At 40.7% G+C, this 20,313-nt stretch overlaps 1 protein-coding gene across 2 annotated transcripts in view; it reads right to left on the reverse strand.

The window, feature by feature from the left end:
- The window catches only part of LOC133560507 (uncharacterized), a 35,344-nt gene that overhangs the window by 9,416 nt on the left and 5,615 nt on the right, over nucleotides 1-20,313 (reverse strand). The window contains exons 3-15 of one of the 2 annotated variants that reach the window (XM_061913105.1): nucleotides 18,637-18,908; nucleotides 16,556-18,564; nucleotides 15,933-15,994; nucleotides 15,604-15,813; nucleotides 15,008-15,528; nucleotides 14,706-14,935; nucleotides 14,491-14,625; nucleotides 14,269-14,367; nucleotides 14,154-14,182; nucleotides 1,193-2,268; nucleotides 1,004-1,126; nucleotides 908-942; nucleotides 665-832 (exon numbers count right to left, since the gene is read on the reverse strand). In XM_061913105.1, the coding sequence (XP_061769089.1) occupies nucleotides 665-832; nucleotides 908-942; nucleotides 1,004-1,126; nucleotides 1,193-2,268; nucleotides 14,154-14,182; nucleotides 14,269-14,367; nucleotides 14,491-14,625; nucleotides 14,706-14,935; nucleotides 15,008-15,528; nucleotides 15,604-15,813; nucleotides 15,933-15,994; nucleotides 16,556-18,388 (4,521 nt within the window). In that variant the 5' untranslated portion in view covers nucleotides 18,389-18,564; nucleotides 18,637-18,908. Of the gene's footprint in view, nucleotides 1-664; nucleotides 833-907; nucleotides 943-1,003; nucleotides 1,127-1,192; nucleotides 2,269-14,153; nucleotides 14,183-14,268; nucleotides 14,368-14,490; nucleotides 14,626-14,705; nucleotides 14,936-15,007; nucleotides 15,529-15,603; nucleotides 15,814-15,932; nucleotides 15,995-16,555; nucleotides 18,909-20,313 lie in introns of both variants that reach the window. The other variant, XM_061913104.1, reaches the window with a different exon arrangement.

Below are 20,313 nucleotides of genomic sequence, written 5' to 3' on the forward strand. Positions count from 1 at the left end.
TAAACCGAGTTATGAACCGAACCAAGACTTTTGTGTACTGTTAGTTACACCCTTAGTATAATCATTAGAGTAATTCACAGTGCCTACTAAGGCTGCAAAAAACAAGATCTTATTTCTAAATAAGGATTTATTTCATTTTACTAAACAGGTAGCATCGCTAACAAACGCTGCCATTTTACTTAAATAATCATGTTGCACTCTACTTCAGTCTCGCCAGCCAGGGCGAGTTGGCTTTACTGCCCCGGGTTCTGACCTAATAACAGCAAACGCCACTGGTCATCAATTATCACTATCACATTACTTCTAGAACGTTTCTTCTATCACACTGTAGAGTGAGCCAGCGAGCCATGTCTCATTGCCTTTTATTTTCAGCCTTCTTCAACTCTCTTAAGGAAGTCCTCGTCAATGGTCCTTCGGGGACCTTCCATAAAGAACGTTAGAAGACAATTTCAAGTATCTTCAAATCAGCACAAGATAATGAGGAGTCTTATAAAAATGACAATCACTCTATAAAAAAAGTGCCTTTCTTGAGTTCTTTGGAATGTAAGCACATGGCCCTGAATATGGTGTGTGTGTGTGTGTGTGAAAATATCCCTCACAATATAAATCTCAATAGTAAGCAAGAAAAATGTCATGTCCAGAATCATGTAATAGCCACACATACCATGCACGTTTGAGGAATAACGTAGATTGATTGATAGATTGAGATGTTCTTGTCTGAGTACTTAAATCCAAACGGTTCCAACAACCGGGCGATGTCTTCCTCACTGTAGGAACCGTCATATATGGGCAGGTGCGTGATCAACAGCTGCCTCTTGTTGAGTGACTGAAACTGGACAAACAGAACATTGTGATTATTCTTTTACTTCAATATGCCAACAAGACTGTTATAAAGTGAAGTTCTTACCCTTGCTGACAAGCAGGTTTTCTTTTTGAGGCATACTGCAACAGACAATGTTACAAATAAATACCAGCTAGTAAATCGTTGACGTGTCAGACTCACTGATTCTTTTTTGAAGCAGATGTTGTTCCATCATCTCTCCAATGGTGAGTGTGGTTGCAGCCTCAGCGCTGTGTGATGACATCACATCCTGCACCACTGCTGCCTTAGGTGGAGTCTTGGATGCTGTTGTTGTGGAAAAGACTTAATGAACAAGTAACTGGTTTGTCAACATTTAGGTGGCAAACCAACCTTGTTCCTTCTGTTTTTGTTTTTTATCTCGTGCTTGTTTTAGCTTTGCGTTCCCATCAGCTAAACCTTGCCGAATCATTAATAAATCCCCTTTGGGGGTCGCCGGTGGAACTGCTGATTCCACTCGGGGCTCAGTACTTTGCTGGTTTTTCACACTTTTGTCAGATTGGGGTTCGGCCTTTGTGAAAGTGTCCACTACCATTGGTTCTGGAAACTCGGATTTTGGAGCCCCTGCTTGCTCTGGTGAACATGCCAAGTTTGCCGTTCCAAAATCACCTGCTTCTGGTGGTGTGGTCTTGGCCTTGGCGGTGTGGTCTCTTGGAGGTTCTGTCATGCTTGCTCGTGCGACATTGGCCATCTCTGGTTGTGTAAATGGCGCTTTTGGAGGTTCTTTCACCCTTGTTGGTCGAACATCAGCTGCTTCTGTAAATGCGGTCTCGGCCGTGGTGGTATGGTCTTTTAGAGGTTTGGTCAAGCTTGCTAGTCCAACATTGGCTGCTTCCGGTTGTGTGGTCTGATGTCTTGGAGCTTCTATAATACTTACTGGTCCAGCATTGGCTACTTCCGGTTGTGTGGTCTGGTGTCTTTGATGTTCTGTCACGCTTGCTGGTCCCGCATTGGCTACTTCTGGTTGAATGGTCTGGTGTCTTTGAGGTTCTGTCACGCTTGCCAGTGTCGCATCGACCACTTTTGGTTGTGTGTTTTTCTCTCTGGTGGCAATCAGCTCAGACGAGATCTTAATATCGTGTTGCTTTTCTGCAGTTCTACATTTCAATGGCTCCTCCCCTTCTTTAAGGGAAGTTCCTGATGCAACACTTTTTAGAGTTTCACATTTGGGTGCTTCTCTAATGACCTTTGACCCTTGAGCTGACTTAACAGTTAAGGTAGTTTTTAACTTTTTTTTTACTGGACCTTTCTTCTTAGCTCCTATCACCGTCTTGGTGACCTGCTTGCATGAGACATTCTTTGTTTTGGAAACCAACTTTTTTGCAGAAAGTACAGCACGTTTTGCAGAGGGGGTGCTAGCAGATTTAGATGTCTGAGTGGTAGAGGCACTGTTTGAAGCGTCAGGTTTTCTGGCAAAACAATGAAAGGATTTATGCAGCCTTACTTTTTGTATTTTACGAGGCAGGCCAGATACAACTTTTTCCTGTCCGGTATCAATATTGCAACTTTGTATATCAGCTGATACAGATACTATGACTACACTTTTCTTCTTTTCTGTAATAGCAATAGATTTTTATTCTCGTACTTTGCTAAATGTAGACATAAAACAAAATGTATATATATAAGAGGGTTTCCCACACATTCATTTATTTGTGGCGGCCCGCCACGAACGAATTATGGCCGCCACAAATAAAAAAATAAATAAATAAAATAAATTTTTTAAAAAATACATTTTTTTTTTTTTTTTTTCCGGCTTTTGACTCGCTCGACCGCTCATAAAAGCAATGGGACTCTGTCTGTGAATGGAGCTTGTAGTTAAATATTATACAAATATGTACATAAATATGTACATAAAGTGTTGTAATTATATTGAAACTCCGCGTTCTTCTTGGTCATCGCCGCCGCTGCAATCCAATTCAAAACCAAACCTGACCCAGCACCACTCAGAACTGCAATAAACAGAGCAATTGAGGAGAAACAAACACGACAGAACAAACCAAAAGTAGTGAAAGATAAATGAATATTATCAACAAGAGTATCAATATTAGTTATAATTTCAGCATAGTAGTGAATAAAAATCCCTCATTGACATTATCTTGTTATTAATAAAAAAAAAAAAAAAAAGAACAATAATGTCACAGTGGCTTACACTTGCATCGCATCTCATAAGCTTGACAACATACTGTGTCCAATATTTTCACAGAGATAACTCATCATTTTGGTTCGTTTAATAGTTAAAACAAATGTACATTATTGCAATCAGTTGATAAAACATTGTCCTTTCCAATTTTAAAAGCGTATATAAATATATATATACACACACACACACACACACACACGCACACACACACACACACACACACACACACACACACACACACACACTTGTGATCAAAATTATTCAACCCCCACAGAATTTTGGTGTTTTAGCAAGTTGGACATTTATTCCGTATTTTGTTTATAGTCATATCAAATAAAGATGTGTCAAATAGATAAATGCAACTTAAATTGTAACAATGTATTTTACAAAATACCAAAAAAAGAAATTTTTCTTAATATCTCATTGACAAAATGTTTCAACCCCCTAGTTACATGCATCTTTAGTACTTAGTAGAACACCCTTTGGCAGTAATTACATCCTTCAAACGTGATACATAACCGGACACAAGGTTCTTGCAACGATCTACAGGTATTTTAGCCCATTGCTCTTGGGCAAATGCCTCCAGTTCATTCATATTCTTGGGCTTGCGTGCTGCAACTGCCTTCTTCAAGTCCCACCACAGCTTTTCTATAGGATTTAGGTCTGGCGACTGTGAAGGCCACTCCAGAGTCTTCCAGCCCTTCTTCTGCAACCACTCTGATGTTGATTTGGAGGTATGCTTGGGATCGTTGTCCTGTTGGAAGGTCCAACGTCTCCCAAGCCTCAGCTTCGTCAATGACTTCATGACATTTGCAGCTAATATATCCTGGTAGGGGCTTCACGGTGGCAGAGGGGTTAGTGCGTCTGCCTCACAATACGAAGTTCCTGCAGTCCTGGGTTCAAATCCAGGCTCGGGATCTTCCTGTGTGGAGTTTGCATGTTCTCCCCGTGAATGCGTGGGTTCCCTCCGGGTACTCCGGCTTCCTCCCACTTCCAAAAACATGCACTTGGGGATAGGTTGATTGGCAACACTAAATTGGCCCTAGTGTGTGAATGTGAGTGTGAATGTTGTCTGTCTATCTGTGTTGGCCCTGCGATGAGGTGGCGACTTGTCCAGGGTGTACCCCGCCTTCCGCCCGATTGTAGCTAAGATAGGCGCCAGCGCCCCCCGCGACCCCAAAAGGGAATAAGTGGTAGAAAATGGATGGATGGATATCCTGGTAGGAAATAGAATTCATAATGCCTTGAACGCGCTGGAGATTCCCGGTACCTGAGGCAGAGAAACAGCCCCAGAGCATGATTGACCCCCCACCATGCTTAACAGTAGGCAAGGTGTTCTTCTCTTTGTAAGCTTCGTTTTTTCTCCTCCAGACATAACGTTGATTCATAGGTTCAAAGAGTTCCACTTTTGTCTCATCACTCCATAGAACAGTTTCCCAAAACCTTTGGGGTTTGTCCAGATGATTTTTGGCATAGTGGAGTCTATTTTCTTGTGCCTGGTAGTCAGAAGTGGGGTGCGCCTGGGTGTTCTGGCATGGAGGCCTTCATCTCATAGTGCGCGCCTTATTGTCTGGGACGAAACCTGCGTTCCCCCCTCTGCAATGTCCGGTTGTAGTTCCTCAGCTGTTACCCGGGAGTTTTTCACCACTGTACGCTTCTAATACCGGACAGCAGTTGCACACAGCATCCTCTTTCTACCACGCCCAGGTAGTGTTTCCAATGTGCCTTTAGCTTTAAACTTGCAAATTATGCTCCGAACTGTGTCTCTTGGAATGTGTAATGTCTTTGCTATTTTCTTATATCCCTATCCTTTCTTATGAAGAGAAATTACCTCCTCTCTTGACTTCTTTGACCACTCCCTGGACTTCACCATGTTGCAAATACACCATTGACCATCTACAAGAACCTAAGCGTCACAGTCTTTTTCAATCAGTTTAATTGTTGTTCGTTATGGTTCTAATCACATCTACAGGTGTTTTCAACACCTGATTGAAAAGACCTTATTCAAATTCTGTTCTTAAGAGTCATGATCTTCAAGGGGTTGAATAATTTTGTCAATGAGATATTAAGAGAAATGACACTGTTTGGTATGTTACAAAATATAATGTTTTAATTCAAGTTGCATTTGTCTATTTAATGCATCTTTTTTTGATATGACTATAAACAAAATACGGAATAAATGTCCAACTAAAACACCAAAATTGTGTGGGGGTTGAATAATTTTGATCACAACTATATATAAGGGCTGCGAATCTTTGGGTGTCCCACGATTCGATTCAATATCGATTCTTGGGGTCGCGATTCGATTATATATCGATTTTTTTTTTATTCGATTCTCGATTCAAAAACGATATTTTTCCGCTTCAAAACGATTCTGTATTCATTCAATACATAGGATTTCAGCAGGATCTACCCCAGTCTGCTGACATGCAAGCAGAGTAGTAGATTTTTTTTTAAAAAGCTTTTATAATTGTAAAGGACGATGTTTTATCAACCGATTGCAATAATGTAAATGTGTTTTAACTATTAAACGAACCGAAAATATGACTTATTTTATCTTTGTGAAAATATTGGACACAGTGTGTTGTCAAGCTTATGAGATGCGATGAAAGTGTAAAAATGTCTAATGATAATGTCAATGAAGGATTTTTAATCACTGCTATGCTGAAATTATAACTTATATTGATACTGTTGTTGATAATATTAATTTTTGTTTCACTACTTTCGGTTTGTTCTGTGTCGTGTTTGTGTCTTCTCAATTGCTCTGTTTATTGCAGTTCTGAGTGTTGCTGGGTCAGGTTGGGTTTTGGATTTGGATTGCATTGCTATGGTATTGCTGTGTAGTGGTTTGTTGGATTGATAAAAATAAATAAATAATAATTTTTAAATAAAAAAAAAAAAATCGATTTAAAAAAAATGAGAATCGATTCTGAATCGCACAAAATATTCGATTTTTTCCCACACCCATAACATATATATAGATATAGATATATATATGTACACACACACACACACACACACACACACACACACACACACACACACATACCCCGTTTCCATATGAGTTGGGAAATTGTGTAAAACCGAATACAATGATTTGCAAATCCTTTTCAACCCATATTCAATTGAATGCACTACAAAGACAAGATATTTGATGTTCAAACTCATAAACTTTATTTTTTTTCTTTGCAAATAATATTTAACTTAGAATTTCATGGCTGCAACACGTGCCAAAGTAGTTGGGAAAGGGCATGTTCACCACTGTGTTACATCACATTTTCTTTTAACAACACTCAGTAAACGTTTGGGAACTGAGGAAACTAATTGTTGAAGCTTTGAAAGTGGAATTCTTCCCAATTCTTGTTTTATGTAGAGCTTCCGTCGTTCAACAGTCCGGGGTCTCCGCTGTCGTATTTTATGCTTCATAATGCGTCACACATTTTCGATGGGAGACAGGTCTGGACTGCAGGCGGGCCAGGAAAGTACCTGCACTCTTTTTTTACAAAGCTACGCTGTTGTAACACGTGCTGAATGTGGCTTGGCATTGTCTTTCTAAAATATGGAGGGGCGTCCATGAAAAAGACGGCGCTTAGATGGCAGAATATGTTGTTCCAAAACCTGTATGTACCTTTCAGCATTAATGGTGCCTTCACAGATGTGTAAGTTACCCATGACTTGGGCACTAATGCACCCCCATACCATCACAGATGCTGGCTTTTGAACTTTGCGTCGATAGCAGTCTGGATGGTTCGCTTCACCTTTGGTCCGGATGACACGATGTCCAATATTTCCAAAAACAATTTGAAATGTGGACTCGTCAGACCACAGAACACTTTTTCACTGTGCATCAGTCCATTTTAGATGATCTCGGGCCCAGAGAAGCCGGCGGCGTTTCTTGATGTTGTTGATAAATGGCTTTCGCTTTGCATAGTAGAGCTTTAACTTGCACTTACAGTAGCGACGAACTGTATTTAGTGACAGTGGTTTTCTGAAGTGTTCCTGAGCCCATGTGGAGATTTCCTTCAGAGATTGATGTCGGTTTTTGATACAGTGCCATCTGAGGGATCGAAGGTCACGGTCATTCAATGTTGGTTTCCGGTTGTGCCGCTTACGTGGAGAGATTTCTCCAGATTCTCTGAACCTTTTGATGATATCATGGACCGTAGATGTTAAAATCCCAAAATTTCTTGCAATTGCACTTTGAGAAACATTGTTCTTAGACTGTTTGACTATTTGCTCACGCATTTGTGGACAAAAAGGGTGTACTTCGCCCCATCCTTTCTTGTGAAAGACTGAGCATTTTTTGGGAAGCTGTTTTTATACCCAATCATGGCACCCTTTGGTTCGCGAATAGCCTGCCAACCTGTGGGCTCTTCCAAATAAGTAATTGATGAGCATTCCTCATCTTTATCAGTATTTATTGCCACCTTTCCCAACTTCTTTGTCACGTGTTGCTGGAATCAAATTTTAAAGTTAATGATTATTTACAACAACAACAAAAATTGTATCAGTTTGAACATCAAATATGTTGTCTTTGTAGCATATTCAACTGAATATGGGTTGAAAATGATTTGCTAATCATTGTATTCCGTTTGTATTTACATCTAACACAAATTCCCAACTCCTATGGAAACGGGGTTTGTATATATATATATACATATACATATACATACATATATATATATACATACATATACATATACATACATATATATATATACATACATATATATATATATATATATATATATATATATATATAAAACTGTATTTTCTGCTTCCCTGAAGGAAGAATTTAAAAGCCCACAACACAACTTAAAGGGAACTTGTAATGCAAAGCAAACTTTTCTTAGTAATTGGTGCCTTCCGTTTGTTTGGGATCTGCATTATGTCCAGAAAATTTGAAGTCAAACTGTGGAGCCATTGAGTTATTTATAAAACATTTGCCTTCCTTTATAGTTTCGGGGATCTAATTGTTTAAAATTTCCCCCTTTTGTAACGTTTTTTTTTTTTTTCCAAGTGTGACATCAGCCTGCCATGAGGCGGCGACTTGTTCAGGGTGTACCCCGCTTTCCGCCCGATTGTAGCTGAGATAGGCGCCAGCACCCCCCGCGACCCCAAAAGGGAATAAGCGGTAGGTAATGGATGGATGGATGGATGGATGGATGGGTGTGACATCAGCGAATTATGGTAGAAATTTACTAAAAGTGCTTTGCGCGGTGCCGTCGTTGTAGTGAATAGGCTCCCCTTTTTGTTCAGTATTTTTTTGCGCGCTACCGCCACCGTAGTCATTAGGCTCCTTGTTCGGTATCCTCTTGTTGTGAAGCAGACTTTCTCGTATATTTACATGCCTGCTCCACTGTTAATATTTCTAACACAAAGTACCATATTTTTCAGATTTTAAATCACTCCGGAGTATACGTCGCACCGGCCGAAAATGCATAATAAGGAAGAAAAAAAACATATATACGTCGCACTGGAGTATAAGTCGCATTTTTGGGGGAAATGTATTTGATAAAATCCAACACCAAGAATAGACATTTGAAAGGCAATTTAAAATAAATAAAGAATAGTGAACAACAGGCTAAATAAGTGTACGTTATATGACACATAAATAACCAACGGAAAACGTTCCTAGTATGTTAACGTAACATATTATGGTAAGAGTCATTCAAATAACTATAACATATAAAACATGCTATACGTTTACCAAACAATCTGTCACTCCTAATCGATAAATCCGATGAAATCTTCTTCCTCGATCTCGCTTCTAAACAACTCTGACAACTCCAAAGGTATGCGCCGCTTCCTCGTGTCGTTTTCTGTTGCATATTTCACTACGTCCAGCTTGTAATCTGCAGTACATGATTTCCTTTTCAGTGCCATTTTTGTTCAGCCCTTCTCAGATTTTGTAAATTACCGCCAACGTTGAAATGATCCATTTTAATAGCTGCGGCAGTAGCATATAGCAGTTAGCATCCCATGACCCACAATGCACTTCTGCCATGACCCTACCCCGCTGAATTATTTTTAGTCAAAGTTGACGTGTGTGTGACGATTGCTGACATTTTCTTCGTCTCTTCCGCGAATGAGATGAATAATAATATCTAACATTTTACGGTAATGTGTTAATAATTTCACACATAAGTCGCTCCGGAGTAAATGTCGCACAACTATGAAAAAAATTGCGATTTATAACCCGAAAAACACGGTAGCATATATTTCAAACTCCATATGTTAGTAGGCTGGCTATGGAAGTGCGAAAGACTACTACAAAGATGACAGAGAAAACACTGTCAAAGTGGAGCCACGTAAATAACATCACCCACAAAACGGCGCATCCTGAAGACGATCAGAAAGAAGCCTAAAAACGGTCTGTAAAACAATTCATTCAAATTGCGACCAAAGAGCCACAATAAAATATTATGTATACCACAAGAAAGTGTTTTAAATGTAAAAAAAAATTTGAATATGATCCTTATTAGTTATGCAATACAGCTGCTATTAAAAATGCACTACACTTTTAATAGCATTGTTGAATGGTGGCCGGAAAAAGCCACACTTTTCCGAGATTAAAATAAACTACAATTTTGCAGGATCATCTCAAAACAAATTAAAAATAAAAGAGAATACTTCATAATCAATATGGCCCTTACCTCATTGCCAAAAAATAACTTCATTATAACAAATAACAGCATTACCACTTGCAAATTTGCAAAGGAACACAGTACCAGCTCTATTAAGGCACTCACTAATTGACACAGTTTTCATAAAAAAATACATATGTTAATCCTCAAAGCTGTCAGTCTGCTCTTCCTTCCATCCATCCATCCATTCATTCATTTCCTGCCACTTCTTCCGTCAATAATAATTGAGGCTGTGCTGAAGTGCGTGAGGCTAAAAGGTCCACTGAAAATGTACCGTATTTTTTGGACTATAAGGCGCACTTAAAATCCTTTGATTTTCTCAAAATATCGACCGTGCGCCTTATAACCTGGTGCGCCTAATGTACGGATTAATTGTTGTTGTGCTTAACAACCTCAAAGCAATTTTATTTGATACAAGTTGTAATGGTAAGTGTGACCAGTAGATGACAGTCACACATAACTGATACGTGTGGACTGCAGTTTGACTGAAGCCTGTTCACTTAATTACTATACCAAGTACAGGTTAGCAAGCAAGCCCAACACTTCAATGTTTCATCCATCCATCCATTTTCTACCGCTTATTCCCTTTTGTTTCATTGAGAATATAAAACATAACACACGGCATTAAAAAAAAAACGTCAAATTATTTTAGTACGACTTTGGTAAGATACGAAGCCGTACCACTTAATGGATTGTAGCCCCATTACGGCTATCATAGTCAGAAGTTCAGTGCTTCAACATACGAGTATTATGGTGGGTATAGTGCAGTGGTTCTTAACCTGGGTTCGATCGAACCCTTGGAGTTCGGTAAGTCCGCCACAGGGGTTCGGCGGAGCCTCCACCACGGAGGTATAGACACATCCGAAATATCGTGTAAATAAAAACTTCTCCCTGTCGGCGTATTATGGATACCCTCAAACAATGTTCCCTCTAATTTTCCATCTGATTTTCAGGTTTTTTGATTAATTGATTGAAACTTTTACCAGCAGATTGCAAAGGAAGATAATACATTATATGAAACAGTACAGTTTACACAGTACAGTACATATTCTGTACAATTGACCACTAAATGGTAACACCCGAATAGGTTTTTCAACTTGTTTAAGTGGTCCACGTTAATCAAGTCATGGTAATGTGAGTTGGGTGTGTAATTTTTTGTGAAATCATGGTTTTGTTCTGTGAACAAGGTGATGTTCATGCACGGTTCATTTTGTGCACTAATAAAAAAAACATAAGTTTTTCTTGAATCAAAAAAAACAAAAAACATTTTAATTTTCACTAAAGAAAGTTTCGGTGAATGCGCATATGAAACTGGTGGGGTTCGGTACCTCCAACAAGATTAAGAACCACTGGTATAGAGGGACCACAAAATGGTACCTTTTAGGAGACATTATCTGGTGTTTTGTTCCTGCTGTTGTATTTGGGATCCGCATAAGTCACGAAAATTTGCAAACGCAACCCGCACCGGTTAAGCTCCTTTTTCTCTATCCTCATTGTGGGGCATTCAGCCTCCACTGTTGTCATTTCTAATAGAAAAGGATGTACAGTAAAACTAGAGCTGGGCGATGTATCCAATATACTCGATATATCGCAGGTTTGTATCTGTGCAATATAGAAAATGACTATATCGTGATATTCGAGTATACGTTCTCACGCAGTTGCTTTTAGCTGCGGGCGTTACACTCCAGGCGTTTTTCCCTCTTTCTTGTCCCTCCTTCTCACAGAGACATAAAACAAACGCACCTTCTTACTTTTGGCACATACTGCCGCACGTGCAACGTCATACTCTCTCGTGGAGCAGAGACGTAGCGTATTGGGTAAAGTTAGCTGTGGTGCTAGCGGTGGGGTGCGAGTTGTAATATGAGCGAGAAGGTGCGAATCTGGTAACAAATGAAGGAAGAATAATTAATTCCCAAGAAAAACAGCATGCGGTCCATCGTCTGGCAGTTGTTTGGCTTCAAGCGGGAAGATGTTGAACAAACAACAGTAATATGTCAAGTATGCAGCAAGCATTTCTACAAAAAGTAGCATTACTGCTAATTTGTAGCATCATTTGAAAAGTCACCCGCTAGAGGATAAGGAGTGCTTGAAACTCTGCATGTCAATATCTCCATTCGGTGCCACACCCACAAAATGACTAAGAAACCATTTCCAGATCAAAACCGTATGAAAAAAATAGTCAACAACAGAAGGAGATAACGTCCGCAGTAACCTACCACGTAGCGAAGGACATACGCTATGATTTCCTATTATGCAGCTATATTTTTATTTGACAGTTAATGAAATATCTTGTGAGATCATGCACAAAAGTGCACTTTGTTTTAAAACATTGTAGTGGCGCTCTGTTAAAAAAAGTGCACTTTAAATTAGTGTTGTTTTGATATGTCATCTTAGTGACATCATGCATAAAATTGCTCTAGTAGCTTGTTTTAGAATGTCTCTGAAAATATTGCACGTTATGTTATGGAAATTACATGAATGTTTGTGCAACTGCTTAATAACTGTTTGATAAATACAGTTTTGGTAAATTGACTTAGTTGTGATTTTCTTTTTTGCATGAAAGTTTATAATGAGCATATATTAATGCCGTATGAACAAGAATGTTTTAACGTAGACACACACAATCATCATACTGGTGTGATTATATGCATAAAGTGTTAAAGGCCTACTGAAATGAGATTTTTTTATTTAAACGGGGATAGCAGGTACATTCTATGTGTCATAATTGCTCATTTCGCGATAGCCATATTTTTGCTGAAAGGATTTAGTAGAGAACATCCACGATAAAGTTCGCAACTTTCGGGGTTAAAAAAAAAAAAGCCCAGCCTCTACCGGAAGTCGCAGACGATGACGTCGCAAGTGTGGGGGTTTCTCACATATTCACATTGATTTTAATGGGAGCCTACAACAAAAAGTGCTATTCGGAACGAGAAAACGACACTTTCCCCATTAATTTGAGCGAAGATAAAAAATTTGTGTTTGAGGATATTGATAGCGGCGGACTAGAAAAAAAAAAACGCGATTGCATTGGGACGGATTCCGATGTTTTTAGACACATCTAATAGGATAATTCTGGGAAATCCCTTATTTTTCTATTGTGTTGCTAGTGTTTTAGTGAGTTAAATAGTACCTAATAGTCGGCGGTGTACGTCCACGGGTGTCTTGACGCGCAGTGTCTCAGGGGAGTCGACGGCAGCTATGGACGGGGCAAGCTCAGCTTTTCTCCGGTAAGAAGCGACTTTTTAACCACAATTTTCTCACCGAAACCTGCTGGTTGACATGTGGTCGGGATTCATGTTGGCTTGACCGTGCTCTGATCCATAGTAAATTTTCACCTCCAGGAATTTTAAACAAGGAATCACTGTGTGTTTGTGTGGCTAAAGGCTAAAGCTTCCCAACTCCATCTTGCTACTTTGACTTCTTCATTATTAATTGAACAAATTGCAAAAGATTCAGCAACACAGTTCTCCAAAATACTGTGTAATTATGCCATTAAAGCAGACGACTTTTAGCTGTGTGTGTGCGTAGCGATCATACTTCCTAAAAACCCGTGACGTCTTGCGTACATGTCATCATTACACAACGTTCTCAAGACGAAACTTCCGGGAAATTTAAAATTGCAATTTAGTAAACTAAAAAGGCCTTATGGCATGTGTTGCAATGTTAATATTTCATCATTGATATATAAACTATCAGACTGCGTGGTGGGTAGTAGTGGGTTGCAGTAGGCCTTTAATTCAAGGCTAAGGCCAAATATCAAGATATATATTATGTATCGTGACATGGCATAAAAATATTGAGATATTAATAAAAGGCTATATCGCGCAGCCCTAGCTCAAACTGATATTTGTCGGTAGACTTGCTATGGCAGCAATAAAAACTACTGCTACAACAAAGATGACAGGGGAAAAGATCGCCCACAAAACAGTACATCCTGAAAAGACGAACAAAAAGCAGCTTAAAGATGGTCTGTAAAAGTTTGTAACATTTTTACCGAAGAACCTCCATTACATGTTATGCGGACCTCAAGAAAGTGTAAAAAAAAAAAAATCCTAATATGACCGCTTTATTAAGTCATATAATCCGGTGCGCCTTTTGTATGAAAATCGACCTTAATAGACCCCCTCCTCGGCAGTGCACTTTATAATCCGGTGTGCCTTGTGGTTTGAAAATATGGTCGTTGCTGTGACTGCCAATATGGGCAGTCAAAGTCCAATACAGCATGGTTGCAATCAGCTAAAACTCTCTTTTTGGCACATAAAGTAATGCTACACAGCTGACATGACAACTGCGGTAGGGTAATTAATTCACGTTGCATCCACCAGGTCATTGCACAGTGTCAAATCAAAGATTTCCATAATATTTGGACTAATGGATGGGATGTGATGTTCTCTCCCTTGTAATTTCATACACAGTAAATTTAGGTAATATTGAATAAAACCATCCCTATTATTTACTGATCTTTCCTGTGAAAATAAGTTGAGGTAAATGAAATAATGCAACTTACTTTTGAGGATTCTTCTTAGTGACAGTCCCCTGCAGTTAAAAAGAAACTCACTGAGATTCAACGACTATACATTAAATGTTCATATCCACTATCATAAAAGCAAAACGTATCCCACCTTTCCTTCCATTACAGTGATTGGAAATCCTTTCAGTTCAAAGTTTTTTATGTCCCGAAATTTCTCTGCATCCTCCCTTTTCTCATAACAAACCACTGCCTACAACCACACATCATTGTTATCAAGACATGACAATATAAAAAACCCGTAACTCATGAGGTATCGTGTTGCAAATGATGCAAATTGGAGAAAGACACAAATACAAAAAGAAAAAGGAAGTACCTGCCGTCTGGCGCGAAAGAGATCAAGTGATTTGATTTTCCCGTACTGCTCAGTGGCGGCCACCATTTCACCATAAGTAAGATCCGGAACAATTCCTTCAAGCGTCACGAAAGTTGAAGCAGAGGTTTTACCAGGCTGATCAAAGGCAGAGAGTAGCACACAATTAAAAAAATAAAATAAAATAAAACTTAATCGGTGACCTCGCAAGCATTAACCTTATTCTTTGCAGATGAATCTTTTTGTTTGCTGGCTGTCGCTTTTGCGCCCTTTTTCTTCGCTGCTGCTGAGCAGGCAGCAGATTTCTTTGCAGCAGCAGTCGACTGTGAAGAGGAGGTGCCTCCTTTGGAAAGGGGTGACTTCATTTTGGCCAGTTCAGCCAACAAGGCCGGGGCAAGAGTTTTAACCACAGCCTCCATGTCGGACTGCTTTGACAAAGACTGGACAGCTGGACCAAGACAAAAACAAAGTAGTCAAGACACAATGCATTTAATTTAGGCCCTAAACATCTATGTCACACCTGATGATTCCAGAAGTTTTTTGGCAAGTCTCTCTGCGTTAGCTTCATGGCTCCTTCTGGGGAAAGAACGTCTCTCGTGGCTTCTATAGGTTGATGAGCGTTTATTGCGTTGGCCCGGCGACGAGGATTGCCTCTCACGACTTCTTGATGAGGACGAGTGGTTGCTGTCCTGGCTCTGCGATGAGGATCGCCTCTTGCGGCTTCTCTTGGGTGATGAGCGTTTATTGCGCTGGCTATGCGATGAAGATCGCCTCTCACGACCAATTTTAGATGACGACCGTTTGCTTCGCCGGCTGTGCGATGGGGATCGCCTATCACGGTATCTTTTGGGTGACGATCGTTTATTGCGCTGGGTTGGCGTCGACGACCGCCTCTCGCGGCTTCTCGGAGATGAGTACTGATCCCGGCTTCTACGGGAAGACGACAGTATGTTGCTCCTCTTCTTCGGTGAAGACGAGTGCCGTTCCTGACTTCTAGGCAGAGACTGGTGCCTCTTATAGCTTCTTGAGCGTGAACGTGACCTGGGAGAATGATAAAGTAAAGTCAGTCAAGTCTAAAAGTCATGTCCACTATGTACTAGGATCGTCTGGCAGAACCTGCGACTGTATCTGGAGTTGTAAGGCGAACGCGAGTCACTCCTCTTGTCTCTCCGGTTGTTTGAACTGCGACGATGCCGAGGACTGCGAGAACAGGAAGATGAGCGACTCTTGCGCTGGTTTTTCTTATGGTGAGACTGTGATGTGGACGTAGACGTCTTCTGCCCTTTTTCAGACACACTAAGCAAATCTCCATCCCAATTTGGAAACCTGAATTATCATAAACAGTTCTGTCAAGGTTCAAGTCTTTAGTGCAGCAATGACAATAGTCAACTAAAGTAAATTAACTTTCGGTTTTAATTCGTCGAGGGAAAAAAAAGAACACTCACTGTTTTCGAAAGACTTTGCAGTTTTCAAGGTGAAGGGTTGTATTTTGGTGAGCGATCCAATCCTAGCAGGCAAAAATAGGTGTTAACATCATCACAAAAATAATCTTCAGGACTGAAATTTCTCTGGATTCATACAAACAGACATGAAAAGTATGTGCTTTCTTACTGATGAGCAAAAAGATAGAGAGCAAGTAGTCCTTAGAGTTAAAAAAACAATCTGAAAAACTTTTTAAAAGATAGATCTCCTTGTGGACTCGGTTCTTCTTGACATTTAGGTTGTATTGGCATCCTTCATAGAGGATCAGGAAAACAAAAGCCTTAGGGAAGCTGCTGCCCAGTAGGTCACCAGGTAGGTCCAAAAAAAATAATCCATCAAAAAGGGGTAAAAAATGAAGCAAAATCGTCTCCTGTCAATTGGTAATGTATGTCCAGGACTTTTCTTTTTACAATTAGTGCAATATAAAATGGCATGTCAGATTAACAACAGAATATAACATTTAAGTAACAAAAAAAAGTCTCATTGACGCTGATCGACATCCGTGGAAGACAACCAATGAAACCCTTTTAAAGTGTGATAAAGAGAAAAGAAGAAGCACAGCAAAACAGAACACTGGTTCACTCACCTCAATGAGCGCGCACTCTTTGTAACACAGAACACACGTGTGTGGAAACACGCTGGGCGTTACCGCACTATAGTCTTGCACCATCGATGTCGTCGGTCCGCCTTTTGAGACCACAGTCTGCGCTGGGAAAGCCTGGGGGTGAGGTTTGCTGCCAGAGCTTTGACCCGCGGGGAACACAGGCTGCGTGGCCATGCTGAGGCTAGGAATGTGTAACGCAGGCGGCATGGAAAGAAGTGGCGACTTTGCCATGGAAGTTGACATACACATCTGCTTTCTTAACAGAAAGGGTAGCTGTGTGAATTTCTGCTTGTCCTGGTCTTTGAGAACCTGCTGCTTATGGAGCACTGGTTGCTGCTTATTGTCTTTTTTTGTTGGCTGTGCTTTCTCCAAATCGTCTTTTTTTATTGGCTGTGTTTTCTCCAAATTATTCTTCTGCTGTTGCTGCTCGGTTTCAAGGTCTTTCACCTGCTTTGTGCCAGCTAAACCTTGACTTTTAGGCTGCTCACTGGTGCAACTGGCAGCATCTGAAGAGAGAACAGGTTTGCTAGGATGGACTTCACGAAACTGAGTGGATAGCGGTTGTGGTTTTATAGTAGTCTTGAGGTCAACCACCCCCTGTATATGAGGCCTGGCTTTCGGGGCTAGAGATGGATTATCTTGCAGGTTATTGTCTTTAGAGAAAGTAGTGAACATGGATTTTTGAGTCTGCATTGGTTGGATATGTGCTGCTATCACTGCAGTATTACTTTTTGGAGTCAGTGTGGAGCTCAAAGATGATCTCGCACTTGCCTGGTCCTGGCAAGCACTTTTTCCAACCTGCTGTGCCGGCTCTTGAGTGCGAGTGCCTCTATCTAAATTGTGATTCATCAACAAAATGTCATCCTCAGCTCCTTTAGCTACACTCGCAGCATCCTCCCCAATCCTGCAAGTGTATTTGCGTAAATGACCGTAGTCAATGACTTTACTCGCCTGGAGAAGAGGAGATGCTGCATCCCCGTGGTCCATCCCAATCATTCCTGAACCACCCCAACTGGTCAGACCCCTTAAGCCACCAGTGAGCGCAGGTTCAGGGATTGCTTTGGGCCGATCTGCATCCGAGGCCTTTTTGTTTTTCTGAATGCGGATTTGGCGCAGGATGAACGGTAAGTTGGCGGGGGTGATTTGGTCTTCTGAGTAGGCGATAAGATGTTCCAAGTCGTCCTTTTCAAGTCCGAACTGCAAAAGAATGTTGGTCGCTGACTCGAATGTATATTTAGGCTTAGTGTGCTCATAAGAGGCCCCAGTTTGGGCCGTGGTTGGCCTGTCAATATCTAAACCTGGAATAGAGTGAAAGTCTCGTTGACCCTCACTGGATACATTGAACACAGAGTAGCCAGCAAGAGTTGACGATGGACAATGAACAGTGGCTTTGTCAGCTGTGGCTCGGCTGTAGCTGGACAAACAGTTTAAGGAGCCGACACTGTTGTTGCTTTCGTTGCCAGAATTTCTGCTGAGGTTTTGGTAGGAGCTCGTCCTTCCAACCGCTGAGATGAACTCTTGTCTGCGAGTGTCTTGAGCTGATGGCTGGTGTATTGCTTTACCTTGAAGCCTCACCTCTTCTCTGGCTCTGCCAATATGTGTGTTGACGGACCACTGCAGATCTTCATTAAAACTGGCTCTTTCCATTGGCCGATAGTTGGGCACTGGCAATGGAAAAGTCTTGCCAGAAGTCAGCAATGGACCAGCAGGAGAGCAGAGACTGGATGCAGTCCCCAGTACAGAGGACACCTGTTGAAAGTCTCCCCCGGTCGGTCTTCTTTGGTTCCCATATGGGTTATACGGGGGATTAGACATGGTGTTTGCAAGCCAAAAACACTTATGTCCACAGCAGAAAGTGGTTGTAGGTATGTGGGGCAGAGCCTGCTGGGGGTGTCTTTGAGCCAAACCAACCTCCAGAAGGCAGCCTGTCGGACGATCAGGATAATGTTCTCAGGATGCCCTCTGAAAAGAGGACTGGTTGGAGGGGGGTCCTGGAGCAGTAGAATAGGTACAATGCCTTGATGTCAAAGCAAAGCTGGAAAATTTCTTGGAACCAAACCAACCTCCAGAAGGCAGCCTGTCGGCCGATCAGGATATTGTTCTCAGGATGCCCTCTGAAAAACTGGTTGGAGGGAGGTTGTGGAGCAGTAGAATAGGTACAATGCCTTGATGTCAAAGCAAAGCTGGAAAATTTCTTGGAGCCAAACCAACTTCCAGAAGGCAGCCTGTCGGCCGATCAGGGTAATATTCACAGGATGCCCTCTGAAAAAAGGACTGGTTGGAGGGGGGTCCTGGAACAGTAGAAGAGGTACAATGCCTTGATGTCAAAGCAAAGCTGGAAAATTAAAAAAAAAAAAAAAAAATCCGGTTATTGCAGTGGACAGGAGCAAGGCAGCCTGGACAAGAATCATTCTTGGAGCATCACATCTTGGCTTGTCTACGCTGGTCACTCACTCCTGCTGGTCACGCGTGAGAAAGGATAGACAGAAAAAGATACAAACTCTAAAATTATTTATTATTAGGTCAGCTATTTCCAGGTCGGATATCACACAATAACATGTTCATACTGCATGTCAATTCTGTTATTTTTGCTTGTGTGACCTGTATCAGATTTTTTCAAATCTGACCCAGGGTTCTTTACTATTGGATATAAATCGGACATGTAACTGATAGGACAGCAGTACAAACGTTTAGTTGTTCATCCAAAGGCCATCAAAATGTAACAAAATGTCTTAATTTTATGTCATAAGTCCACCTGGGCTGATAGTCAACAAATCTATTAATTCATAACCTTGCCCGCATCAATAAATTGCCATGTCCGTGTGTTTGTTTTCCTCAGTCACTTCAAAAAAGGGTGCAGGAGGGTTTACTCTGTGCATCACTCGCAGCACTTGAGCGCGATTATTATATTGCAGAATAAATGAACACCATGAACCTTTTTGTCACGCACACAAAAAGCGCTTCGCTTGTCGTCACTCACGAGTCAGAAGCGCAGCAAAGTAAAAAATAAAGGAAATAAATATGATTCAAAACGGCTGAGCAGGATGAGCACATTAAGACGGTCAAATCAAGTATGTCAAATTCCCTGACAATGGAAGTTAGTTAAGCAACAAAAACGAAAAAAATACCAGACCCAGTTTTTCCAACTGAGAAAAAAACTGCATGCTTGCGAAAAATTTGAAAGTCAATTGTATTTTTAAGTTTACTTAAGATGATTTAGTGCTTGACTTCCAATTACAAAAGGTAAAAAAACACAAGACATGTAATAGTGTGTTGCGTTTGATAGGTTTACTTGCATTATAATTAACATATACTGTATTATTAGGGTTGTGCCGATCTATTGCCCACCAATCGGTATCAATAGATTTTGGTTTAAAAAAAAAAGCATTTGATTGGCCGATTAAAGCCTTTTAGGGCATATCACAAACATCCTCTATCTGCCACTGGCGAGTATCTAATTATGTGTTTGCATCCAGTGTAGAGCCGCTCCCCTAAACTAATAATACTCACCTCCATTACAGCCAAAAACTGTTTTTCGTTTGTATCTTAAGTATCATTATAAAGTATTATCACTAGAAGACGGGGCTAAACATGTTACAAAAGTAGAGAAAGCCATGAGCAGGAATGCTAATAGCTAAGGTAAGCTAGCTTGAAACAACACCAATAAATAAGTGCATAGAAGAATTTAAGAAGTGTAGATGGAACTGTGTTACAGCAGATTAAAAGCCATTATTAAGAGG

This window comes from Nerophis ophidion, linkage group LG10 (genome assembly GCF_033978795.1).
Source record: "Nerophis ophidion isolate RoL-2023_Sa linkage group LG10, RoL_Noph_v1.0, whole genome shotgun sequence".
Classification (NCBI taxonomy): Eukaryota; Metazoa; Chordata; class Actinopteri; order Syngnathiformes; family Syngnathidae; genus Nerophis; species Nerophis ophidion.